The sequence below is a fragment of the Osmia bicornis genome, chromosome 5 (assembly GCF_907164935.1).
Source record: "Osmia bicornis bicornis chromosome 5, iOsmBic2.1, whole genome shotgun sequence".
In the NCBI taxonomy this organism is placed as follows: Eukaryota; Metazoa; Arthropoda; class Insecta; order Hymenoptera; family Megachilidae; genus Osmia; species Osmia bicornis.
The window spans coordinates 1,343,086-1,370,954 of NC_060220.1; the positions used below are offsets into that span (position 1 = coordinate 1,343,086).

The window sequence follows — 27,869 nt, forward strand, 5'->3', positions numbered from 1 at the left end:
CCCATTGGGGTATAATTGTTTCACGACAGGTCCTGGCATCAACGTTCAAGAAACTCAGGCTCAGCTTGCTTTTCCAAATCGAACAATGGAGTATGCGCGTGTATAGAAACGGATATCTCGTTACACCGTAATCGAGGAATAATCGATCGCAAAGTTGTAGCACAAGGCAAATTGCTGGGCGTGGTGAGAACGATCCAGGAAACTCGAGAGGGCAAAAGACAAGGGCTGCGTGGCAGAACGAGGAAATCCGAGATTTTTCTTCCTTTCCTCTCGCCCGGGAATCCCTCTACCCGTCGACGAGGGGGGTCAGTCCTTTATTTTTCGTGGTCATGTAAAAAAGCTTTTTATTCACGGATCCGTGTTCACCCTCGATTGAACGACGCGCGTGTACCGGGGACCAAACAGAGATTTTTCTTTCATGGATCTTTGAACCGGGTTAATTAGGGGACTTTGACGAAGGTTGTAGCGGTTTATCGATGCGCCAAAAGAGAGGAAAGTCTTTAAGGAATCGAATCAAGTTTAACCACTGGTAAGCTGTAACCTAAATTTTAATTTATTTTAACGCGACGAATGTACACCGCATTGATTAATAGTCAGCCTAAATAATTCTGGAATAATTTTCATCTCCAGGTGGTTCAAGGTACTCAGACGCGACACGAGGAGTTTTATTATTTTTTATTTTTTTCCACCGATCATCAACAGCATTCCTTTTTTTGGCACAAGGAAGAAGAAGGGGAGAGACGTAGTAGAGTATGATGACAGCGGAAAGACACGACCACCATAGAGAGAATGTCGATTTCGTGTTTTAACGAACGCGAGGAAGACACGCGGAATGGACGTTGTCGATATCGTTTTCACGAACGACACGTACGTATAAGTTACGATGATGTGAGGGGCAGATCCATTAGACTATGCAATTGTCCACGTATTGCATTGTCAGCCACCATGGAGATTTCTATTCAGAAATCGCGGAAGTCCCCGGATGCATTGACGAGAGGTAGAGAATGATCGAGGACCGGGCTCTTGTTGCGAGAAGGAAAGAGAGAACGGGATAGAGAGACGGCTAGACGTGATCGACAAGGATACTGGTTACTCGTACTTCTCATTTTTTCTCCCTAATTGTCGTGCGTGATATCCGTGTCCACCGGGGGATCGATCCTTCCAACCCTAGACGCGTGTCACTCTGTCACTTTCTGAAGCCGATCTTAACTCTTTTATTTTTCTTGTCGATCAACATTTATATTTTGCAACTTTCTAATCGATCTGCAATCGTTTTAGATCATAATCGAAGGTGTAGAAATCATTAGTTCGTTTCTTCCAGGATACCGATCCGGTGCACCATTAATAATGTCGTGACAAAAGGGTGTTCGAAGATTCAACCGATCATGCAACGAAGATTTAGTGGCCTGTACGAAAGGGTATAAAGAAGAATCGGAATGAAGTTGTTCGGTGGTCCTCTCTCGGGTACGCGTGGGCGGTGCTTCGTGGCCCCTATCTTTCTTTCGCCAACAAAAACGTCGCAAGACCCTCGACATTTTGCGTATTCCGCGTACTTTATCGCGTCTCCTCGAGAGCGTAAGGAGAACAGAGAAGATAGAAAAAGATATCATGAATCATAGAGGAAGAGACAGAGAGAGAGAGAGAGAGAGAGATGAAATATAAGGGAGAGAGACTCGGGATCGTTCTGTCGTGGTGGTTGGACGCGAAGGAGGTACGCGGAGATGGTCTGGGCAGTTAGGGGCATTATATACCTAACAGGAAGAGAGACAAAGCGAACAAAACACTGTCGGGGCGTCGCTCCGCAAACACAGCGCCTCTTGGTAGATGAAGAGAGAAGAAAAGTGAGAGCGAAGAACTAAAACTTGGAACAAAAGTCCTCACTTTTGTTCCCTCGAAAGTTTTTCGAATTATGGCCGTGGCGGAGAGAACAGACCAAGGTAAAAGGAGGACGAAGCCGAGAGGAGAGGACCTTCTGTGATTTATATCTCGCCAAGGTTTCGGAATTATTAAACTTTCCAGGGCACCCGGAAAGGTAAAAGGTGCTGGTGGTGGTGAGGGAAAGATGGCCACGACGGAGGAGTTTCCGCGAGAGAGCTTGTACTGTAATTAAGCCGTTTTCTAATGAAGATTGATCGGTCAATTAGCACCGTACCTCCTACCCCGTGTACTTTCCATTATTTAGAGCGTTGCGATCTACTTACTTATCCTGCTGTTTTCAGATGATTTCGCGCTGACGACTCGACGGCGCTGATAATTTACACACTGACGTCTCGACGCTGCCACCTCGACGCGATCACCTCTGGTCGTAGACTCCCCAGCTAGACGGGAAACGTTTGAATGGTCAGTAACGGTGGTCAAGCCGTAAAACATTTCGATTATCCATTAACAAGCAATTAAATCGCTGGTAACAAGGTTCAATTCAGGCGCGGTTTGAGTTATCCCTGGAAGAGATTAAAAGCTGCCACTTGTGAGTCTGAGCGAAACCACCCTTTTACGTTTCTCCTTCTCTCTTCCGTAGCTTCACCCTATCCAGTTAGCCCCGTCTCTGTTCTTGCTCCACCCCTCGACCGTCGTGGCCACAATAGAGAGTGGGAAGCCTCTTTCTATGGATCACACAATGGATATAGTATATCAAACAAATTCGACCCCGCGAAATTATTGGCCACGGTAATCCCACGTTACCGACCCCCATGGACCATAGTTCTCCCATCGGCACCGGCACGTGACCCATACCGGGACACAAGGGGGTTGGAAACCACCGGTGAAAACTCAGCCATGAAATGCGGAGATGTAACGTCAAACCCCTCTCACCATTAATATCCTTTCGACTCTCTATCTTCTTGTTTCTTGCTTTCTATTTCTCTTATCCTTTAATTTCCAATTTGCCTAGATTGCTATCCAACGTTAAGAACAAATAAATAATTAAAATATTGAAAACGAATCCGGTAGGTTGAATTTAAATATACCGGAATTTGATCGGATCATAACGGCAGTGGATATGAATCGCATCCTGATTTATGGCAAAGTACATAACAAAGATTTCGATGGCAAATCCAGAGGCGACACGTCCTTCATTCTGACAGGATTGAAAGCCGTAAAAATCCTTGTCGGACGAAAGGGTAGCCCGATCTAGGTACGCATGCGTTTGACAGAGTAGATATATTTCGATCATGGATTTTCGATAGGCTGCAAGGATTAGGGGCTACCCTTCGGCTAGTGCGTTTTGTTCGAAACAATGCTCGACTTAACTGATTGGCCGGTGCCCTGCTACCGTCCGCGTTCGATGAATAACAGAGTGACGATGTGAAGTACGTACACTGGATTACCATAATAATCTCGGTTAACGAGTATTGTCTGGTTAATTGAAAAGTCATAGCTCGCCCGGCTGTCCTTTGTTCCAAATGAAATTCTTCCTCTCCACAAATGAAATTCCACGTTATTGAATATTCTTTCTTTTTCACAGGCTTCTACGTGTTTGCACCATGAACGGTAACACTGGATGACGATGTTTGGAGATTTAATTGCTGCAAAAATTGTTGCATCCTAATGTTTCAACGCTTTGAATAGCGGTGTCACAATTTGCTAATGGTAATACTCAACAATAATATTAGAAATATTTAATTTTCTAAAAATCTGTTCATTCCAGATTTCACTTGATATTTCCTAATGTGGAACATTGATCGTTGAGCTAAATCCAAAGAGTACACTGATGTTTTATATTTCAATATCAAAATGGAAATAGAATATGGTGAACCGTTAGAAAATCGAAGAAAGAGAGAAAGAATGGTGGGCGTAACTGGCGATAATTTGCATGGAAATTTTTATCGGCAGCACCGAAGAGGCAATATCCGGCAGACGCGTTTAAGATCCGAGACCGGATAATAATAGCCAGCAGAAATGGCATCGTAATGCTGGGAATGGGTGACACAAGTAGGTACCTAAGGTTGCCTATATACGCGTTAATATTTTCTACGTAGCTATCGGGCTCGGTAATGCAGAACGGGGTGGTGAAAACCGTCGGGAACGTACCCACCCATATCGTGCTACGGCCACGCTGAGGAAGAAAAAAAATGACACCTAAGCCACCCTTGCTTGCGCCTCCTTAAATTATATATAGTCTTTCTTTCGTCCTTGCTTGCTTGTTCTTTATCGTCGTCTTATGTTAATATTACTTCTATTTCTTGCAGGAACCGATTGCCATCGGTACACACCCCCTCGCTCTGTTTTTTGAGGTGCTTAGTATTTTTAAATTTCTGTTATGGAAATTGAGGAGATGTATTTGTAGCGAAAAGGTGTAGATGCTGAAGACTCGGCGCTGAGGTATACAATCCTTATAACTAACATCTCAATATTGACTCCATTAACCAAGTCTTTTCCAAATTACAGCCTAGGAAATTGTGAGGATCCAAAGTTCGCTTCTCAAGGACGTATCCCCTCTGCGATAAAGATCCAGATCTCTGAATCCGAGTATCAAGAGCCGAAGGATCGACGCTGCAACACTCGACGGAGCATTATAGAGGTATGTATCAGGGATCGGTTGCTTGATGGACTGGAAGGCTACGGTGCGCTTCGAAAAATGCCGTCTTAAACTCCGCCAGAGAAAGGCTGCAAGTACCTACTCGTGTACGGGCGGTGAACGCTTACACTTCCTATTACTGTGACCGAATAACAAGCTCTGTGGTTGCCTTCTAGTATCCTGCTGAGTTCTTTTTTTCCTATCAAAAGAGAGAAAAAAAGGAGAAGAAGAAGAAGAAGAAGAAAATTGAATCGTAGAGAAGAAGGAGGAGAAAATGGAGCATGTGTGTAGATGTACGTATAGATGAGGGATCGCGTGTGCCCCGTGGCGTACACCCCGCCGACATGCCTCGTCGTTTTCGACGAGGCCATCGAAAACAATCGGTACAATAGCTCCTCGAGCGTTCTTATTTATTATACTTACATGGCACACTGTACGCTACGTAACGCGAATGAATGGAACACTGTGGTTTAGACGAGACGTGCGAGCGCGTGTGCATTTCGCTTGCCCCAAAAAGCGTGTGCGTAAAAGAACGCACGCGATTTTTGTTCACGGGGACAAGGGCGGATAGAGAGGAGGGGCGTCGAGAAAGAAAAGGTTAAAGAAAGAGTTGTTTTATTGGAACGTTCAATTGATATTAAACGACATTTAATAGACGTCCGCCTTTTAACCCTTTCTAATGGTTCTCTAATTATTTAATTATTTATAATAATTCTGTTTAGAATGCAAATAGATTTGATTCAGTGTTCCTTTCAATCATTCAAGCGGTGTGCAGTAGAAGTGTATACGAGAGTTAATCCTGAATTTACGTATTTCCTTGTGAAAACCCGAGTCTGTGTATAGGGATGCGTACACGCGCACTCCTAATGCCACTTATGCGGGTCTCATTGTGCAACGATCTCTTGTTGCCTGTAGATCGCAACGAACAAAGATCCTTCACAGAATATATCGTCGTTCCTTTATACTGGACAATGACGGATCAACAAGTAATAAGAAGAAAAAAAAAAAGGGAAATATTTTAAATCATACACGAGTATACTTGCAGTCTATACGCCATCCAATTCTTTATCCATAATAAGTATTATAATTAAATTATTATTCCCCGTTGAAAATGATGATCGTCTGCCATTTGTCATGTGAATGAAATCGAAAAATTCCACGATCGAAGTAAAATGAAATATTGCAAACGCAACAATAGCAACAATAAGCACGCTCCAACGAAATGGAAGTGACGGAGAGTTGAGAGAATCTGTATCCACTCGAGCGACACTCGATACGGCGCGTCCGATTTCATTGCGTTAATAAAACGTCATTTTTCCTGGTGGTGTTTCGAAAAAGAATCGGAAAACGGGAATAGTCCCGTCGAAACTGGACGGCGGTCACCTGGCGGTTCCGAAAATGAACGGTGGAAAATGATTCGGCGGTTGGTAGCGGTGCTCGACGAGTGGTTTCGCGTATCGCGCTAGCCTGTTGTAATGGACGAGTTCCAGCGGAGATGTATATTGCCAAAGTACTTATGGCAGTACGTTTATGGCATACGGGGCTGTACAGCGCCTGGCAGCGGACGACATGAAATCCAGTCGAGCACCCTCCATCCACGTCACGTCCGCGACTGATTAACATTAACTTCGTGGAAAAAATTGTACCAAATGGCAGCCATAGCTGGCAGCGGCCACAGTTTTCCACGGCTGCGAGATTTTTCTCTAGACTCTTTTCGGTATTTAGCATTTTCGATCATAAATGACCTGAAATCGTTCTGGTTCTGATGTATAGTATTTAAAGGGATGTCGGCGAGGCTGCGTATATCAATCGAGGATTACTTTCGAACGTGCGACTAATTTAATTTTTAAACTCCCCTTCTCGCGATCTCCTTCGCGACCCTCGACCCATTGTCAATTGCAGGTCGACACCTTTGCCCCGTCGCGTGCGCCTAATCGCTTTAGAATTAACTGCACCCCTGCGAGCTTTTGTAGGGACCTTCGCTATCGGGGATGAGAGAAGCTCACGGTCTACGGGACCGGACTGGTTCGTATAGTTTCTTTTTAATTTCATGATCGAACACACGCTGCGACATGCAACAGTGTCCTGCCAAGCTGGAATTCAGATGCGATCTCACGTTTCCAATTTAGCTTATTGAAATAATTGTGAAGGGAGAAATTTATGGGTGGATCTTTTCATTAAATTTTTCAAGTTGTCGAATTTCCACATTTTCAAAGCACAGAAATAAGTAGATCAATCAAAGACGCGAGAGCTTCGATGCAAAAATGTCTGCCGATTAAAATACTAGGTCGAAGCCGCGTTAGCACTTCCGAACGGGTTGCCCCGGAAATTATTCAAGCCGCAGCAACCGACTCGATTATAGAAGACAATTTTAATATCGTCGAATAATGGAGGTTGGTCGATAAGAGAGAAAGAGAGATAGAGATTAAGAAATCGACGAAGAGGGTGGCCTGAAAACACGGCTGACTTTAAGGTCACCGTAAGAACTGGTACGATAGGGGTGGATCGTGATCCCTGCGATCTGGCTACGTGGCGAGCATATGAAACGGTATTCAATATCCTTTAACCCTGAAGGAGAAAGGTAGGCATGGATAGATGGAATGGGTATCCTCATTGTCACCGCGAAACTATTCCGCACGAATTTCAGATTACGTGGCTTGTAAAAAGGACAATGGATCAGGACTACGTGTCTTGGAATACATAAGATATTAGAGTAGAATTGCAGTGTGTTAGCAAGTTCCAAATTATAATTGTAGGATTTTTGAATTTTTGGGTATCCCAAAATTTTCGCGTTTCATGATTAGGATGTTCTAAAATTTGAATGTCCCAGAATCGGGACATTACCAAATTTGTGTAGTTCAAAATTGGGATATCATCAAATTTGGATATTCCAAATTTCGAATATTTCCAAAGATATTCGAATCATCACGAATCAAGCTCACCATTTTATAATTAAGACGTACCTCCACGTCTGTAACACCTTAATTACTCACTACCTGTAAATTAATCCCCTTCTTCAAGATACAAATTCCCCTGAACTTAAGTGCACATACTCTCATACAAGGTTCCAACTTGTCCTCTCGAAGAGAATCTTCTGGACATTTTATTCTCTGAAAGTGTACACCGGTGAAGAGAAGGAACGTTACAGGTACTTCTTTCGCGGTTCAGGATTGCATTTAAGTTCGACGTCCACTTTGTACGTACACACACGGTTGGTCGTGAAGAAAAGGAGGACGTGAAGTAGAAGAGGTTCGTCGAACGCTGTTTAAAGGAGAATAGGGTCAACACGGTGTATAACTGATCACCGTGGACTGTTACCGAGACGTGGGAGGCTGAAGAAAAAAGAAGCTGACGGAACGGACGATCCTTGTTATTGTAGCCATAATGGATGGGCAAACAGAAGGACACGATTGAAACCGTGGCAGGTAAAACCGTAGGCCATGATGAGTACACACACACATACGAACCGACTGGTACCTGCGTAAAAGCCGTGTCACGAGTCAAACATTACGTAAGAAGATCTAACGCGTTATACGAGCCGAGGTAACTGACCATTTAGGTGAAGTTTGAAGAAGATTCTGTGATTCTTGAATTTCTACGAAACTCGATAGTTCCCGTTGCATTAAACACCAGGACTTGGTCAAACTAACGGATTTTACATTTCTTATTTTTAGTTTGATGCTTTGGAAACTTGAAACTTTGAACACATCCATCATTTTCAATTTCTACATTTTAAACAACCCCTCTAAAATCTAGGAGGTTATATTTGATCGAACCCTAAGCATTGTGAAGCGTTCGTCGTTTCTCTCCACAATTACTTTGCTTCATCCTCCATCCAGTCGTAATCCGTACGTGCGCGTATTTCACTGTTCCAAGCTCGGTGGTTCGGCTCGACAAGGCCGTGCCGCCATCAAATTCATTCTATCACTCGGGCATATTTCATTAATTACTTTCACTTTGCGTCAATGGCATTTCCATTTCAATGATCCTCGTCACCCGACTCACCCTTGCTTTCGGCATCGTTTCCACCGCGAACACCGTCGGGCCCAACCCCCCCTCGCGAATATTCCCTTCCGAAGGAATCCATTCCTTTCTTCCAACATTGAATTACTTTCCCTCTTGTACCCGGTTACCAATTGTGATTTATTGAAAATTTTCAATTTGTTGAAAATCAACCGCAAGCACAATTTGTATCGAGATGGTATAAAAAGAAGAAGAAATAATTATTCCCGCGAAGAAGACCGTATAACGGTGAAGGGAGAAAGAAAGGAGGTGACAGAGGGAGACAGAGAATTTTAATAGATTTAATTAATATTTCATTTGCATTCTATTTCTCGCTCTCCCCAACTTTCCACCCTATTCTCTATGTAACCGTGCGACTGTGTTCGCGTATTAAATCAGACGCAATTTCTACCAACGCGTAGAGGGAAAAGATAGAACATACGAATGGTAGTGAGAGCAGCAAGGTAATCCGTATATAGGTAGAGAAATTCGTGCATGTACACGTACATTTCTGAATGCAGTCTGATACAGAAAGAAAGAGAGAGACAGGGTTATAGAGAGAATGCGGGGGTGACACGGTCCTCTCTGTATTTCAATTTAGCAGGTCCATTGTTAGATACTAATATTATTCAGTTGGGAATTGTTTCGTGACACCCCTCAGGAGTATGATTTGCACGAACGCCTGGTGTCCGTCGCCTCCATCAACGTGGTTCGGTCTATTACTCTGTTTCTCTCTCGATTTTGTCTCACTTACACCTACACCTCTTTCTCCATCGTTCTCTCGCCTTCTATATCAACCCCGTTCCTGCTACTGCTTCCCATTCTCGGTACCGTTTCATCCTGGCTCTCGTCTGCCCGACCACCCCACTTCATAACCCGAGCAAGATAATAAAGTATTGCCCAATGAAATACCTCGATATATACCGGCGGAAATAGAGGCGAAACGGTTCAACAAAGAAACGGCCGCGTTTCCCGACGATATTCTCGCCCCGAGAATTCAACGAACGGTTACCCTAGTACCCCTCTCTTCGCTTTTCTTCGTCTGCTTTTAATAGTAAAAATTATCGGTTGGAATTTGACATTTGGAAATTTGGAGAATTTTAAATTTTCATATTTGGGAATTTGAGGATTTCCTAGTTTTCAAATTTGGCAACTTAGGGATTTCCTAGTTTTCAAAGGAAATTTATAGATTTCTAAATTTTCCAATGGTGAAAATCTCCCTACGACCAAAAAATCCCCTGAAAAATGGTAAAACGGTACCCGGTTACGAATGTCCCCTCGTTTAACGAAGCACACACGCGTCCCACAGTCGTTTCGCTGCCGTGAAGAAGCCGTATCGAATCTCCCCGAAAAGAAAGCAAACATCCCACTTGTTTGCCAACGTTCGGCAACACTATATACTCTTCTGTGATCCGTGACGGGTATCTAAGGATCTGGTCCCGATCGGAAGGTACACTTGTACTCTTGGTAGTGGTACGAGCAAATACGTGGGTGCACACGTGTACACGGTCGATACAGGTAGAGAGGGTGAAGCATGGCGTTCCCAGCCACGAAAAAGTAGGGAGAACCGGGGAGAGTGCAAATATTGATGGAAGTCGAAAAAATGTTAAAAGCCATCCCAGCAGGTACCTTCGTTGTGTTTCGGGTAGCCAGCGCCGCTTTTCCGCGGATCGAGCTTTTAAGTATTCGACAAATATCGATGTGTTTCCATTGATTTTTCATTTTCAGACTCCACCGATCACCTCTTTTGTCCCGATCGTCGCTCCGAACTCAAACGTTTTTCCATATGAATCCCCAATTCTCTTTTTTTATTTTCCCCGTTAGTATAACTGCATACCTTTCAATTTTGACGAAAAGAAATTTTTGAAATAAAATCAAATTTAAATTACCAGTCCAGCTATAAAAAATTAACGAGACTAATTAGCGTCCCTGGTAAAATACAGAAATCTATCTTCAACCAACATCAGTATTTACAGAACAGACTGAGCTAAATAAAATCACTTTCGCGACTGCGATACTGGAATAATTACGAGAAAGGAGGTGAGGGTGGTACGCGTGCAGCAGCGTCGGCCTACGGTACACGGTATCGATGAAATACCGATAATCGATTGCCCTCTACAAGGCATATATCCGATAGGTCGATGCCTGAACACGCGCCTAGCGTTATATAGCCGAGCAATTTGTACCCCGGCTGTGGTGCACGCCGGTGCATTATAATGCCGCCGCGGCGCGGCCCGCTTATTATTTACGAGCCGTGAGCTGGCTGGCTCCAGGGGTGGCAATATATCGACACCCCGTGGAGTTTCCTCCTTTGGCTACTGGTTACCATTCATAATGGAGCATAATGGTCCCCCTCCGTTCTTCGTTGCCCTCCAAGCCAACCCCGAAGCTTTAATCCGCAGTCAGAGTGCAACAACCCCCTACTGCCTGTATACGCGGTAGCGTATGTTCTCTCTCCCCCCCCCCCCCCCCCGCCGCCCTTATCACCCCCTCGCATCCGATCCTACGTTTCTCCTACGATGTGGAATTTTAAGCCGAAGACTTGGAAAATGATTTCGAAAGGGATGCAGCGTGTTTTCGAGACGAGAAAGATACCACAGGGTCGGGAGTTGATTCAATTAGACTTTTTGAGTCTTTGATGGGAAGAAGGGTGTAATTGTTTCTTTTCATATTTATTAATTTAGTAATCAGAGCAGTGATAATTTCACTTATAATCATTTTCCAAGCTTTTTTTAATTAACAAATTCGATGGTATTTATGCAAATCGCACGAGCATGTTAACCCAGCTGAATTTCAAAGCGAATGCTCAGAAACGCGGAGCAAGCATCGAGGAAAAGATTTTTCGGTGTTGTTTCGCGTACGGTATTGTACGAATTTAGGAGGATCGATTAATTGCCGCGCAGGTAGTGTTGTTTTTTATTTTTCCGTAGGACCAGTCGGGGGTGGAAACGCGGTGTTGGTTTTCGCGTGAAAGCAGAAATTAGAAAAAAAAGAAAAATATAAATCGCGTAAAATACCGGGACTCGGGGAAAGTGAATTCCTAGCGTTCCTCGATACGCTCTTCTTTTTTTTTTTTATTTTTATTTTTTATTTCGCCTGGACTATCGTGATCGTTTATTATCCGGTAGTTTCCTTTCGCGAATACCGTTTATTGCAAACTGGCATGAATTTTTTGATCACGGTTTTCTAATCAATGAAATTATATAATAATTGCGGCTTTTTTTTATTTACGTCATTAATGGGAAATATAACCATTAATAGACTCTTTTAAAATATTATATATTAAATAGTGTGATGAATTATATATTTCATAGAGAATGATATAATGTTACTTGGAAAATTAAAAAAAAAAGAAATACAAGAAAGGTATTAATTTATTTTTCAATTATTTGATGAACTGATTCTAAAAATAGTCACTCAACTGAACATCTGTGAACTATGCGAAAAATATGCACACAATATTAAAAAAAATTTCCACCACGCGAAATATGCAAAATAAAAAAATGTTTTGAAAACCATCCGACAATTGAAATTTATATTATAGTCTTTCTGTGTACAATATGTATTTGTATTTATTTTATTTTCAAGAGGTAATGTGTTAAAAAAAAGACAGGAAGAAGTAGTTAAAAATGTAGATAGGAGGGTAGTTTGAGTCGATAGTAGATCGCAAATCGACTGGTAAAATCAATTAACCGCGTAGTCGGGGTCTATTCGCAGCAAATCGACTGCTCGAGATCCCGGCAGATCTGATCGAGCATGAAACCGATCCAATTTCAAAGATCCTATGACCCACGTTTGCCCTTCATGGGCCTCCCTTATCCTTCTGCACCTGCGAACTGTATCCGACATCTGATACCTTTTCTCCATCTTCCATCTCTTTCCATATAATTATCAACCAACTGGAAGTTGTCCTACTCTCTGCCCTAATGTTCCCATTCGACCCTACGTTATTCCCCTGCCATCATGAATTATCCTCGATTCATGGAAAGATATCGATTGCAAAGGAAAAATCATGCTGTCCTTTCTATGGGAAACTTCTTCGAGAATGAAAGAAATTATAGCGAAAGGGATGGGACAAGTGTTTTCGAGGAAGATTTTCAGTAAATACCTGGAAAATATTTGGGATACTGTTTCTTTTGGAAATATTTTTCTATTATTTCTCATAGAATTATTATTAACATAATTTAAAACTCAATTTTTAATTTTAATATCTTCAATAGGCAAGTATTTAAAAAAGAAAAACCATGATAACTAAAATTTCTTTTAAACGATATAAAATATCAATTCAAATTTTCCCGCGTAAGTGTTTATGCGCGGGCGGTGGTCCGCCGGAGGCCTATATATAGGGGACCCCTTTCGCTACATTGTCATTCTCGCGGGGGATGTCCGCAGGGAAGGACGTTAATTAAAGAAAAGCGATGTTATGAGTTCAGACGCGTTAATTAAACAAAATATAGATATATGAAAGGCAACGAATGGAGTATCAATATCTTATTTATTATTTCATATTCCGTCTATACATTTCTTTGAATAACATATGGTAACTACAAAGAACGACGCATCCGGTCGTCGACGAATCTACACATCTTAGAGCCGTTATACTTACAGGCAAACACTTATGTATAATCGTTATACGAACACGTATCCAGAATTATTCCGTAGACACGTGTATTCTTTACAGTTTCTTGTAAATTTCTAATCCGACATGACAGTTTCATTTGATTAATTTACTTTTGGGTGATTAGCTAAAGCGATTCACGTATATTTACAAATCCATGGGTTCACTTAATCAAACGATACATTTTTTTTCTTACCTACACACATACTTCTTGATTACCAGTCGCTTTATCTATACACGTATAAAGATACATCGTTGCAACGAAGATCGCGATTCATTTTTCTTCACTTTGTAACCAGTTCGAAGTGAATGTTCAGTAGAATACTGGCCACGTTTATCGGGAACGTTTGAAATCAATTAAGGGAGCAATGGAATTTATTATTATTATAGTGTATACTTCCGTCGAACCAAATCAGATCACCGAACACAGTTATTTTAAGTTCAGATTCGTTTAATAGAAACCTCGAATCATCACTTGAAAAATACATTTCACAACTTAGAGGCACCCTGAATATTAAGTTCACCAGAGATCATTGAGTCCCAACACTTGTTATCTCACATTAGGAGGACCTCCAGTCAATCTTCTCGCATCACTTTTAAATGAAAACTTAAAATCATCCAGGCTACGTTCCTGGAGATTAGTTTGGCTATTTATAGTCAACAATTTGATTATTTAAAGAGATCAACATCCTTAACCTTGTCCCATTTCCCAATGGAAATTTTAATTGTAATATCTGAATGTCAATTTTTCAGAATCCTTTCAAGTTACACGAGTAGGACCCATCGCACCCACAGCTCTTCGAGATCTTCAGCTCCTTCATCTTGGGGATCAGCGAGAACTCGCACATCCTTGAACTCAGTCCACGGTTAGCATAAGCAGACCGATCGTCCAGGTGAAGGATCATTCGACCGGCCATTTTCACGATCCAAGTCCTTCGGCTATTGCAGGTAAGACCAGCTGGCCTGCCCGTCGTCCGGTCACTCGGAGTAGCTGGTTTTGTCGCTGGCGTCGTCGGGACTGGCCTCCCGATAGGCGTCCCCGGTTCCATTCGCGTGCAGATTCTGATTGGGTGGTTTGATGACCGTAGGCAGGTAACCGGTGCCGGCGTAAGGAGCGGCGAGGAACCTGTGTCTCGTCGAAGGGATGGGAGTGGTGCAGTAGGCAGCACGGGTCGCGTATGCCGACACCGACGCGGACGCCGCGGCTGCCGACGCCAACGCGCCTGCCAATGGAGAGAAGGCTGACTTCGGTTGAAGGCTATCCTCGCAGACCAACACCTCCATGGCGGATACTACGTCGCCTGTGACACAGACAGGTTGCGTTTCTTTCTCTGCCGTCCACACAGGGCTGCTGTTTTCGGGGTCGGTTCTACTCGGAGCTTTGGTTAACCCATTTGCGTCAGAAGCGGATATACCCGTTTACAATTGATGGATTTATCATTTTTGTTAATTAGTAATGTAGGAATATTATTTTCAGACTTAATGATGCAAATGGGTTAAGACGACCATGTGATCCTAGGTGCCTTCTTATATTTGTTTTATTTTTATTTCTATTTCCTTCTGATGAATTAATGACAAACTGTTAGATTTTTATTGTGTACAAGAAGGCAGCTTAAGATGACACTATAGATATTTAAATTAAACTATGAAAATCAAAGTATTTAAAAATTTCAAAATAAGTAGCAATGAATTCTTATTGAAAATTGAAGCTGCATCTACTTAGGAACTCCCAGAAACCATTTAACGTCCCCTAAAATATTTCTTTTCTTTTAAATTCTGCCCGATTGTAACTCGAGAAGGAAGGTACGAAACGAATTCACGGTAGTGAAACATCGTAGGGCCACGTGTCCATGGTAGAATCTCAAAAGGGACTGGCCAAAGGGTACGTGAAATTCTATTCGCGAATATCATGTTGCAGGGCCTACCTTTGCACCGATGCAGCAGAGCTTCCACGTCCGCTCGACGTCTTCCTGGAAACACTCGCAACAACACGTCTACCGGAGATCTCTGCTGTTGTTGCTGTTGTTGCTGTTGTTGTTGTTGCTGCTGCTGTTGTAACTGCAGTCCACAGGTCTGTTGGATGTTTTGCATCTGCATCTGCATTTGAATCTCACGAGGTTCGGGCATGTGGTGGTGGTGCTGATGCTGGTACAGGGCTGGAGAACAGTACAAGGAACTTGCCGCTGGACCGTACAGAGGCGCATAGGGAGGAAAATGCACCGCCGTCGCTGCAGCCTGAAACGGTAATGTCATTTTTATGATTATCAAGCGGTGGAGGGTTTATTGAAATTTTGGAGCGATGGATTTCGAATGCTTCGAATCACAAGCGTTCAATTCGCAAAAGTTATTTCTGAAAAATATTAATCGCTACGCTTAGAATTTGGAACGCTCCGAATTACAACCCTTAAGATTTCGAACGCCCGATTTAAAAATAAAAACTTACCGCGAGCGAAGGTAACGGAGGACTGGGTCTAGGCTGCACCAGATCCACCGGTTGAAGGGTCTGTTGCGTCTGTTGAGGACTTCCACTTTTGCGGAGACTGAGATTCTCTGGCGCCGGCGTGTCCTCTCTTTGTGGAGTCAAAGCCGGAGTCAGGGGCGGTGTATGCGTCGGACTCTGAGAACCTGGTTCCGGACTTCCTTCCTCAGAATCGTTCAGACTATTGGACCGCTTCCTCGGTCCATCGTTTTCCGTCATTCCAGCTGATGTTGGAACTGATGTAAAATCAGAGAATTTGCAACGTACACTTTAATTAATTATCGAAGAGACGTATATGGATATTCTTACCCAATGGACGGTCAGCAAGAAGTTCTCCACCAGAGTCGGAGTCACGGTCGTCTTCGTTACCGGTGTCGCTCGTGGAAAGCATTGTTCCCGTAGTGCTCTCAGAGATTCTCGACCTCTTTGTGCCTGGAACAAAACAGGGCGTATCGTTCGCTTAGCAAAAGAAAAAGCGCGTATTAATACACACAATACCTATGAAATTCTCCAACGAACAAACACTTTACATTGTTCTACGACGCATGCCGAATTGACTCTTACGGATCCTTGACACCCTTGAAAAAACGTTGTGCATCTTTTATTGTGACCCCACTGCGTATTTACCACCCGCTGACATTACCTCTTTCTACCCTTTCAACGAATCGCTATGGTACCCGTGTAACTTTCTTCTAACGATTAACGAACCAAAAATTACAAAATTAAGAAAATGGGAAACGAGAAATTAGGAAATTTCTCTATAAATAAATCAGTGACCAAAACGAACCGTGAAAGGTTCAGTCTCAGTGGAGATGGAAAAGGAAAAGGAGAAGCAGGGCAACACGGCGAAGTAACAGCTAACAGCAATTAACTTAAACAGCGGAACACTTGATATAGTTGCTCAGGGAGAGCTACAACCCTCTCGGAGAGCCACTCGAAACAACCTTGTTATCGAAAGCGTGCGCGTCAAGAATTAATCCGCGGAACAGGAAGGGGAAAGAGCTGGGTAAGAAAAGGCTTTCCGGGGGTGGATTCAACGAAACGCCAGACTGAAAGCTACATTTGCCTTGCCCTTATATATATACATACACAGTGTTCAAAAACATCAGGGTCAATTTTCAAGAAGCAAGCACCTCTCTGCTCTAGTTAGAATTTAAGTTTTATAAAAAAATTAAGACCAAGTCTATCCCTGATTTAAATAACGATTAAGACATTCTTGTCAATCTTTTTGTAAAATATTATAACTTTATTGAAATTTGTCTCCGACCACCCTCGCTAATAAACGGCCGGTTAAACTTTTTAACGAGCGGTCAGCCGCAGTAGACTTTCTTGAACGGGCAACGCACCCTTCTAGCATCGGGGATTCTTTCACGCATTGACGAGAACTCAATGGTCCTGCACGTGCATACGCCTCCGCACGTTGTAACGGCACTCTTCAACCCGCTATTACTTTCAAACCGACAGCCTTGTGGCCACGATTGTGTACATGGCCTCTCGCAATTATTTCTAACAACCTCGAGAACCTCGGACCGCCACTTCTTCCATTCCAACCCTCTTTCTCTTTTATGGAGAAAGAAAAGAAAGAGGAGATCCCTTAAACGTTTAGGGAATCTCTCAGCGGACGTTACTGTACGATTCTCAACGATTATTTATCGTGTCTTCATAAATTTCACTGTGTAAACGGGTTATTTGTTTAAGAAAATTATTATTGAAATTCTTAGTTTCTCTCTTGCAGTCGATATTTTTTACACGAATATCCATTAAACGCGCGTTCAATTTGAATCTCGAGTGTTTGAAGAGTAATCACGAATAAGATACAGAAGAAGAACGAAAACCGTGTATTTCGTAATTGAACGAATGTTTAGAAAGCGGTTTAAACAAGTTTCTTCGTTGAAAGTTAAATGTCGCCAGTGGTTTGAAAATTTCGAAATTATAGGATTTCAGAGAACTCCGAAGTACTCCGAGTTTCGATGATATTTGTCCATCGATTTTACTCTCGAACAAGAAATAACTAACTTGTTGATTTATTTTTGGATAAGCCAAGAAGGTATTATACCTCGTCGATAATAATTTCCAATAACTTCTTACGTTAACGAGCTCGGTAACGACGCTCGTTGCAAGAAATAAGCGAGTTTTCCGTTTCGTTTGAACCCAATCGTCCCCGTGGAAATATTATACAAGTTTCGAGCGGATTTTAACTAACCAAGTAAGAAGAATTTCAATCTTTCAATAGGGTCAGTCGTGACCCAGACCTAAGAAACGGTGCTTCAACTATAAAATTAGAAATTAAAATCTTTTATATCGAAAGGGTAATAATTAAAGTATCTTTAGAAAATGAAAATGAAATGAAATCTAAAATTAAATTTCAATTACCTTCAACTCTCGTTAACGCTGGAACAGTGTACACACGAGTAAATTGACTTACACTAGAATACTTATAAGTGGAGAAACATCTCTGTCCAAGAACAAGGACAGCTTTCGTATATTTTTAGAATTGTCTAATGACGACAGAAGAGTTTATTTAGCTTCTATCTATTTTCTAAAAATATACACAGTCAAAGGAATGAAATACGAAAAGAAAAATGAAATAAGGCTTAATCCTTTTACATCTGACAAAATGTTAAATTTCTCCTCTGACATTCCTCTGATAAATTCCTCTGCTCTTGACAATATCAATGGCTATCAACGGTGTCGGTATAAAAGAATGTAATATCGCGTGTCTGGAATTAATGTAGCCGTTCCTTATACAGAAAATTCCCGTCGCTGCTTTGTCACGCAAAAGAATTCTCCCTGTGTGTCGAACCACCGCAGTTATTAACCCTCGTGCCGCGATATTGCGTGGCTATTAACCAGTATTTAAGTATTACGGCGATAAAACAGAGTGTCAAGGATTTTTGCAAATGGTAGCAAAGAATTTGGCAACCGGAACTTTGTAGCCCAGTAACCGTGCCGATAATCCACAGGTGAAAAAAAAGGAAAGGGCGTGAAAACGGAGACCATTGTGATAGGTCACACCCAGAAACGCGACTACGCAATGTGACACAAAGAAAATAAAAAAGAAGAGAAAAAGAAAGAAAAAAGGGAACACAGTATCACGAGCCGGAATCTTTTTACATTCTTTAGCCCTGTATCGAGAGAACGGTACTTGTCTTGTATTTCGAGAAGGGTGCGTGCGATTTATTATAATCTCGTCTGTCGGGTACACACCGTTGAAATATCTAACTTCTACTAGATCACGAAGGTGTAACGTGTCTTTGGGTATGTGTACGTGAGCTTTGAGACAGGACCGAGGAAGTTAATAAAACTCGTTTCGAGCTGGCGGGGTGTCTATCCCCTTTTGTAACGCTAGAGGATTTATTACGAATTCGAACATGAATGGAATCTCTCCGTTTAACGCGAAATGCTTCGGATCCTTTGATAAATCTGCTGAAAATTATAAGAGAAACGAAAGAGTTGGGGATTTCGAATACCGAGGGTTGGAAGGGCGAGTACCGTGCGTCGCCGACTCTCCGGACCATCAATACCCAAAAATTCCCAAGTTCCCAATTTCATTTTCCCAATTTTACTACCGAAAAATTGTCGGTCCAATTTATTAGAATTCAAGGTCTAAATAAGAATGCGTCCCCGTAATCTACGTACCGCATACGATCGTCCATGTCCACGGGTAGATTCTTATATGAAAAGCGATTAATTAGGGGTGGTTCGCGTACAAGTCTCTTGACCGATGACAAGACGCACTCGAAGCAGATACACATAGGGCTGGGTACGGTGTGCACACGGCTCGGTTGTTGTAGGTCTACGCCCTAAACCCGCGCCACGTCGTATCACCGTACGGTGGAGACAGACGCGGACAATGGAATCATGCGGGGACAATGCCGAATAATTTAGAATCGCATATAGATATCGGGAGCTTCCGGCCTACGGCGGCGGTGCATAATAGAGAATAGGAGTAATAGGACACAGGCTGCAGAGCAACTGTGGAGGACACGAAACATCCCTATAAATTAGGCTTAGCCAACGACACCGTTCCTCGATACAACCTCTTCTTATTCGATTACCTTTCACGTGTAGTTCCAACTAGCAGCAGACTGAAAAATTGATTCTTAGAGGGCGGATGGTTTCTTAAAAGAAAGGGTGTTATAGCAAGACCCCTCTAGATAATTCCCTGCATTTAGGACTCCTGGAGGCTAATAATCTTTTATTTTTCACCAATGGGTTTCAAATATTTTTAGACTGATTTTCATATTAACACTGATCACAGTAGAAATATCCATGTATAGTCAGACACACTGATATCCATCATTAATAATGTTGAAGACTAATTTTATTAATTTAATATTTCAGTATATTAATTTAAATTGGTAGCACAATTTTCTGATGTTCATAGTTTGCCTTATTTCTTCAGTTGTTGCCAAATTAAGTAGTATAAGTCAACGATATCTCAGCCGGTTCCTTATTTTATCACTCAGAACCTTCCAACCTTTGTATAATAATTGCTACGCTCTCCTTTTTCAAATATATAATATATTTAAATGTAGAAGTGTGCAGAAGATGACCGTAAATCGAATCTTCACACAAAATTCGTGAGTCACGTGAGAAAAAAGAGACTGACACAGCGTTATTCGATGAAAAAAGGGGTTGTAGGGAAGAACGACGGAATTCTCGCAATAAATAACCCTTCGAGGCGTTACAGTTATCACCAGCAGCGTCGGTTACAACCCCACGTTACCCCGTACAACCCCACCGACCACGAACCTTTGCCCTCTGCACCCTTAGCCAATACCGGCCTCGTAGAAAGCACCCACTATGAATTATCATTTCCTATTGTTCGGAGGATCGTTATATAACCGGCTGTTGGCGACTTTTAGCTTCATCCTTTACAAAAAGTTCTAAGCTTAACTTGGAAAAAATAGAATAACATGGGAGCACAGTACAAAATTCGAAATTAAATCATTTTACTTTTTTTTTTCGATTTTTCTCCAAAATAACGAACGACAAATGTGTTAAATAAAAATTGCTATATTTCCGATTTTTTTCAAGATCCAATTTGCAACAGATAATCCTTTACGATTAAAAAGTATAAACGCCTGTTGGTTCCATTTAAATCGTGGACCTATTCAGTCGTATAAACGGGATGATTCGCGGTGAAATTCACCGATCGGATAGCATTCATCTCCCGTTTCTTTCTCGATCAGTTTCGCAAACATTCCAGAGCCGATCGCCGTGAGATTAATTAACGGTACGCGACGCCGCGTGAAAACCGGCCGCGCCGCGGTGCTCGGCGTCGAAGCGGGAAATATTCCAGTTACGAGAGCACCGGAAATCGGGATCGTTGCGAGGAACGACGGTCGACGGCAGCGTTGAAAGGACTCTCATTATCACGTATCGATACGCCCGGAAAATAGCAGCGGCCAGCGATCCGCTTCGACGCGAAAAATGACGCAGAAAATCGTCGACGCCGTTGTTCAACTCGAGGGCCGAGAAGAAAAGCAAGTATTGAGAGCGTGAGGAAAGCGAAGACAAAAAATGAAAGAACAAGGAACAGGGTGGGAATCGAAGGGAGAACAGAGCGTGATCGGAGCGGAAGAAAGTGGTGACTCGGGGATGCGGGGACAGGAACAAAAGGGTAAAGAAGAAGGCTTGAATATACTGAAAAACCTGGGGAAAATGAAGTGTTTTTTGAAGAATAAGAGGATCCCGATGATGGGAAAGAATGATGTTTATATTTATTCCTATTGTTGCTAAGGGTAGTTTTTAGAACTTGAAAAGTCTGACCTAATTTCATGACAGAAAAGTATTACAAAATATAAACCCTTCACGAATATCCCAAACATAAAATTGCTATATCTCATAAAAGGAACCACCCTCTATACCCAAATAAAGAACCTGAAACGTATCTAAATCAGGATCACTGATATCTACAAAAAGAAAAAACAGAAAAATCAACCTTAAAAAGAGGGTGTAAAACGAGAGACGAGAAAGTAGAAGACGTCGAAGAAGAAGGAAGGTCCTCGAGGCAGTAGCGCCAAGAGCAACAGCGAGCAACAGCCCGATCAGTCATTAAATCGTCGCGATTCCCTTTTGTTTCCAGCCTCGGGGATGTGTGGGCGTCAGTTTATTCGTCCGTGTGTTCGACGAAAGGGGTGAAAACCGTGCAGAGAGAGAGACGTATGTATATACGTCCCTGAATTCGATGGGTATAGGGTGGTTAAAGAGCCACCACGAGTAAAAGAGACAGAGAAGCAGCGAGAGTTTAGGGTGGGAGACAAAAAAAAAAGATGAAGAGGGGAAAGGGAAAACGGTGGAGAGCGATCGGGCGTAACGTTTTTAATTGTTTCGCGCCCAGCCGCCTTTTGTTTCGGCGTTTATGCCTCGTAAACGGTTGCTGAACGCCAACAGGACCCGGAGGAGGGTACCATTCGACCTCTGACTCTTTTCACTTCCTCCTTAACCGAGGGAGGGGGCGGTTCTTCCGCCATCACGCTCCACGATTTCCTGGAAAACCGAGACGACGATTCTCACGCTTCCTGCACTTCTCTTCTGCTTGCTGAATTTCTTATTTCGCTCGCTCACGCGTTTTCCAACCAACTTTATTTTTTATCTTTATCTTTTCTTTTGTTTGGGATTTCTGGCTTGTCTATCACCGACTGTAACTACTAGGATTATACAAAGTACTGCCATTTAGGGAGAAACTTGAGATTTCATGACAGAAAAGTATTGCAAAATGGAACTTATGTTACGTCAATTTAAAGCTTGGAATCTGATGAATTTGATATCTTTAATACAAAATGGCCGGTTGCCACTTGTAGTTATAACTTCAGATGCAATTTCATCAGAGAAAAGTATGACGAAGTATACCACTTATAGTATATCAAATTAAAGCTTGAAGTTTAGTAAAAATAACTGAAATTCGTCGGGAAAGTAGATCTTTGCATCGCGGCTTGGAACGGTTTCACGGAAGCCGTCGGCTCGAGGAGAAAAGAGGCGAGAGAGGGTAGCAAAGAAGCGAGTCAGAAAACGGAATCCAAGTGTTTCGTATTCATTCTCGATGGTTTTTCTCAAACTACCGCCTTCCGTTGGATCGCTTTTCCCTCTTGAATTTAAAAAAAACGTTAGTCGAAAGTCTGAGCAACCCCCTTTCACTGTACCACGAAATAGAAGAAAAGAAGCCAGGGTTAATCAAACGTGTACTTTACCGCTAAAAGGCTTCTTCTTTCTTCCGTTACAGAAGAACAGTTACACGAGACGTGCTTTTTAATTAAGAAGAAAGGTATCGTTTATCGCGAACTTCTTTTTTATTTTTGCTTTAGACCACAAGAAGGGTGGGAGTGAAATCTTAATTTAATTTTAATATCGTAATATATTAAAGTTCGGAAATTTTTCATTGAAAATATTTGGAATTTAAAGATTCAAAGGATTTCCAGGATCGTTCACGATCACGAGCGAGCAAATGTTCGCGACGGATAGCAGAAGTTTTGTTCAAACACACTTAGAAACGTGCTTCCACGGCGGCGTTGCACGTGTACGTGCATTCGCTGGACCGGCTACACCTATGCAAATAAGTATATAACCGAGCTAAGCTCTCCTGTTATACCCAGGATGTCTTGTGTTCCGCGAGCTCGTGCTGACTCTTTGCAAACAATGTTACCAGGCACGTCCGCGGGGACATAAGTAGCCGGACCATCAGGATTTCACCTCGTCACAAATGAGTTTCAATAGTCAAGTCTCGTTTTTCTTCATAAATATCCTTCGAAATATGAAAGGAACCTCGCCTCGGAAGGAGAGAATAAAACCACCCCTAAGAATAAAGAGATTTAATCGCGTTCGTTTAACCTTTTCCCTTGTTTTTGCTACAGATACTCCCAGATGTTCTTTGACCAACGAACCGAATAAGCAGAGACTCGAAAAAGTTTCTTCAACGCCAGGAAGATCCTTCACCACCGACTGTTCTACACGGTGTGATACGATCGAGCGAGAAGGGAGAAGAAGAAGAACAGGCGTACAGCCTTAGGCGAGGTGTGCACGGTCGAGTGAAATAATTTCCTGGTGTCCTTAGCAGCGACGAAAGAGGAAGAACGGAAGCTAACTGGTCTTTCACAAAGTTTCTTGGACACTCGAAGAAGCTTCTACTGTGAGAAACTGGCGGCGGATAATGGTCCCCGCGAGGTAGACGAAGGAGAACCGAGTGATCCTTCCGGATAAAGGGTGTACCTTGTATGCGTGTACCGACCCTCTTACAAAGCGTATCCTCCCTCTTCGAGGGAATCCACTGGAAAGAGCAAATCTCCTTTTACCGAGTAATGATTGCGACAGGGCTTTGATACTGACTCTTGCGTGTTATCCAAATTGACCCAGAAGTTCCAAAATTTATTTCATTCAAAATTGTCAAAGTTTTTTTTATAGAAAATCTTCGGTGCTTTATTTTAAATTTAAGAAAATATATTTTTGTGATTCTGGGTCACAATGGAGCTGGCTCTTTCCAAGGGTTAAAAGACATCGAACACCGTATCATTGAGAGTTTGTGGATGTAGAAGGAGGGGGTGAAGAGTGCATCAACCCTCTCTCTTAGCAGGAAGAATAGGAGTCCGAGGAAGCAACGAAGCAACTAAGCAACCAGTCGAGAATCCCTCGCGGTGGGTAGGCAGTGGCCCGAGAAATTCAATTACGGCTAAACTTCTCCAGTGAAGACGCGGCTCGTCTGTACACTACTGTAAGCACTCTGTTTCGAAGATCGAACCGAGGAGACATCCCCTGTGTACTCGCGACCCTCCACTTTTCAACGGGTGGCGGAGGAGGGAAGAAGAGAAGGCGTAGGTGTAATTGAAACCGAGCGAAATCGAAGTTTCAATCCCCTGGCCCTGGCTGAGAATGCTGCCTCCTTGCACAAACCTCTTCGATGAGAAAAGAATCGCGAGAAGTGATTTCTGTCCGATGCAAACCTGTCGCTAAACGTTCGATTCGCTATTACTACCACCAATTATTTTCTTCATTTTTACGTGTTTCAGACGTGTAGCTATTCGACTGATTGTTAAGGATGGATAATTGGATAATTAAGGAAACCTGTAGAGGATGATTCAATCACTGAAGCCATAATAAAATCATAGCACAGATATTTGGAAGAAATATTGCAATATGAAGTTGTAACTACAATACTTGTAAGTTCCCAAAGTGTATCTAAGAAGATTGCTCTTGATAAGTAAAATGGAACAGGTGTAGCAGTGAAAGGGCAACATATTTTCCACTGAATTCTGTAAAAACTGGCATAGGAGCAACAAAAGTGTGACACGCGACCAAGAGTAGAATAAGCGAGAAACACGCATGCGTTGTAGCACGCTTGAGTTGCGTACGAGTGGCCATTAGGAACGTGCGTGAACGTACAAGGCTAAATAGGGCAAGTGGCCAGGGACCATAATGTTAAGTAAATAATGGCCAAACTCCTGGTCCCTTATTATACCACTCAAAGCAAAAGTCGTACTCGTTAGTGGCGGCTTTATAATTCTCTCCAACCCTTCGCTTCCTTTCTAGGCTTCTTTCCTCTCCTCGCTGGCTCATTCTCACCCTCCGTTAAGTGTACACGCGTGTGCTGTTCACTTCCGCAAGAACCGAGTGCACGCACTCGCTTCCTATACTGGAGGACTGGTTACCACTTGCTGATTTCAACCACCGACCCACCTGTTTCGTGGAGATCCTTGAAGAAATGGAGATTCTTCGATGCAACCCTTGCGAGTCTAGGAATTTCCTATCTTGGAGGATCTTGAAGACGTCGAAGAGAATTCTTGGAACAACCCTTACAACTAATTACGAAGAAGGCCAGAAGAAACAATTCCACCCTCAAGGACTACAGGTATGGACAAAGACTAATTGTTTCACAGTTAACAATTCCAGGTGACGACTCCACTTACCCCCAATTCCACCAACGATAGGATCCTGTTTCTCGATCTTTGGCTGCCGGTATTCATCCTGGGGCAACCTCTTCCGTTGCAGAAGACTGCAATCAGGTTGCTGATGTTGGAGTTGCGTTTGAATGTGTGCTGCCGCGGCGGCGGCTGCGGCTGCCGCCGCCGCTGGAATTGCCAGGCCGGTCGGACTCGTTACGTGGGCCGGGTGCGGGGGCGGGCTACCAGCTGGCGTGGTTGTACTCCCTGCACCAGGCAGAACGGGGGCGGTGGTGCAGCTGCCTGTATTGTACTGCAGTTGCAGCCCTAACTCTCGTGCTTCGCTCTCCTCTTGGGCCTGCTGCCTTCGTAACGCGACCTGCGAACGTGCAATTGCCAACATTTTTACGCTTATTGTTTTTTAATTTGAATTTCATGTATTAACCCCGTCGGCAGGTATAGGGGAAGGAGGTTCCAATGGAATTCGCAGCGAACTTGTTAATATCAAGGAGTCCCTATGCAAATTTAGGCAAAATGAACTTTGATTATTTAAGAAATCAATTTGTCACTTATTTTACTAATTACCTAACTCGCTTTGAAACAAACACTGGTCTCGTGTAAGCTAAGGCGTAACTAATAGTAACCCTCAAACATTGGGGTGACCGAGTGGATCCTCCTTCCCCTACATTGTCTTTTCACTAGGAAATTCATAGTATAATTAGCAATTCTTTAATATCTAAAGGTATTAAGAAACACGAAGGACCGATTTCAGTGATCGTATTGGGGTGATCCGACAAGAGGGTGCAAGGCTCGGTAACAGAATCTCAAGAAGGTTTAGCGTTACGATCCTTCATCGATCAAATTACCAAGTGTTTTATTCCTTGGTGAAACATAGAGGGTCACTTGAGAATGGCTAAATCTGTGCAACACAATGTCCCTATAGAAAATGAATCTTTACACCATGATGGTTCTTGATAGCACTCGAGTTAAAGTACATGTAAAACGAGGAAAGGAGAAAGTCACATGTTTCGAAAGACCCTCTGGCTAATTTGAATCATTTTACACTTCCGTGATCCGTTTCACGAAGCCCGTGGGAAAGGAAACAACACCCTTTGCCGGTGGGTAAATGCTTCTTTCATCGCGTTTTTACTTTGAAACTACCCTTATGCAAATTGTCCGTTAATATTAATACAATTTTCAATATTTTTCAGCCTGTTAATCGAATAACTTGCCAAGTATCATGCCACTGATAATATCACACTGCCGTTACGATCTCTGGCTAAATGGAACTTGGTTTGAAATTAACTTCAAGTAGGTCAACTGAAATAACGTTACCTGGGCAGCCATGACCCGTTGCCTCTCGGCGATCAGTGTACATTTCGCGCACACACAGTCCCGCCAACGGCAGTACCGTTTGTGACCCTTCAAAGCGGATACGACCCCGTGGTTCCTGCATCTCGCGCACTTCGGTGTCCTTTGGTATCTCTCCGCACTGGCACGAAGGAAGAACGCGGCTGGTAGCACGTGATGTTGCTGTTGTTGCTGCTGGTGTTGCATCAATTGACCGACGTCAACACCAAGACCGACACCCCGCGGCAACGACATCGTTAACCGATCCGAAGGAAACCGATCACTAGAGAAAACTCTGGCAGAATGGACGAACGAAACCGTGTCACGGATCAATGTACATCGTTACCGAACGCACTGAACAGATCCTCGCTGGATTTCGATCACCGTCGATGATTCTTTCCAGCCAAGCATGAAGCCCGATATTCACTGACACGAGTCCCTATCATTTCTCTACACCTCCGTTAACCCTTCGAATCCAGCCACTGTTAACATCAATGTCCGATCGGCACTGTTTCCCAAACGAATAGTCACCAACGTCAGCAGCCTCTTCTTACTTCAACCGAAGAAATCACATTTAACGCTGTGGTGTTCGGTAGAGAAACTCTCGAACCGGCACACGGTTAAGCCAGCGAACGAGCAAGAGAGAGGCTGGATAAAGTAATAAGGATCGAGGGATGGCCGTATCAGGGGGTTGATTAAAAAGAGACGGGGAACGAGAAGGACTGTGGTAGACTCTCGCGCACGCGCCCACACTCCCGTTTAAGGTTCACCAGCAGAGCAGAGAGAAGAGCCGACCGCACCAGCACCGCTCGTACGGGTGTCGGGGTACGAAATGCGGAATCGCCCCGACCTCCTATCGCAGCAGCTCTCTCTCGCTCCTCGGCATTGTCAACAATTGCAGCATCCCGGGGTGAGTCGATTCAGGTAGCACCGGAGAGACAGAGAACCGGTGGCGCGCGGTAGTGGTGTGTCGACAGCCAAAGAGGGAGCCGAAGGCGGACGGATAAGGAAAGGAGGGAGGTGAATTCG

General features: G+C 43.1%; 1 protein-coding gene and 2 long non-coding RNA genes across 3 annotated transcripts; 2 read left to right on the forward strand and 1 right to left on the reverse strand.

Annotated features, from left to right (window-relative positions):
* The first annotated feature begins 641 nt into the window (after positions 1–641).
* On the forward strand, positions 642–14,305 carry LOC114871074. The gene is made up of 9 exons (XR_003788488.2): positions 642–867; positions 1,322–2,102; positions 2,220–2,340; positions 3,464–3,588; positions 3,647–3,930; positions 4,188–4,320; positions 4,387–4,519; positions 13,890–14,084; positions 14,225–14,305. It is a non-coding gene; the product is annotated as an uncharacterized LOC114871074 (long non-coding RNA).
* On the reverse strand, positions 14,079–27,110 carry LOC114871090 (doublesex- and mab-3-related transcription factor A2). Its single transcript, XM_046285817.1, has 6 exons — positions 26,826–27,110; positions 25,518–25,869; positions 15,925–16,047; positions 15,580–15,851; positions 15,062–15,371; positions 14,079–14,437 (listed from the first exon to the last, which is right to left on the reverse strand). Exons 1-6 carry the CDS (start codon positions 27,093–27,095, stop codon positions 14,115–14,117), a joined length of 1,650 nt encoding a protein of 549 aa, XP_046141773.1. The 5' UTR covers positions 27,096–27,110; the 3' UTR covers positions 14,079–14,114.
* Positions 15,287–26,789, forward strand: LOC123987804. The gene is made up of 4 exons (XR_006829405.1): positions 15,287–15,379; positions 23,472–25,459; positions 26,233–26,608; positions 26,702–26,789. It is a non-coding gene; the product is annotated as an uncharacterized LOC123987804 (long non-coding RNA).
* Positions 27,111–27,869: the final 759 nt, after the last annotated feature.

What these genes read in the sequence shown, in the direction of transcription:
- LOC114871090 (XM_046285817.1), bottom strand. Translation starts at nt 27,095, where the DNA reads ATGTCGTTGCCGCGGGGTGTCGGTCTTGGTGTTGACGTCGGTCAATTG. An exon ending in TATCGTTGGTGGAATTGGGG is followed by an intron (nt 16,048 to 25,517) that starts GTAAGTGGAGTC and finishes GTTTTGTTCCAG; the next exon opens with GCACAAAGAGGTCGAGAATC. An exon ending in TCTGCTGCATCGGTGCAAAG is followed by an intron (nt 14,438 to 15,061) that starts GTAGGCCCTGCA and finishes TCTGTGTCACAG; the next exon opens with GCGACGTAGTATCCGCCATG.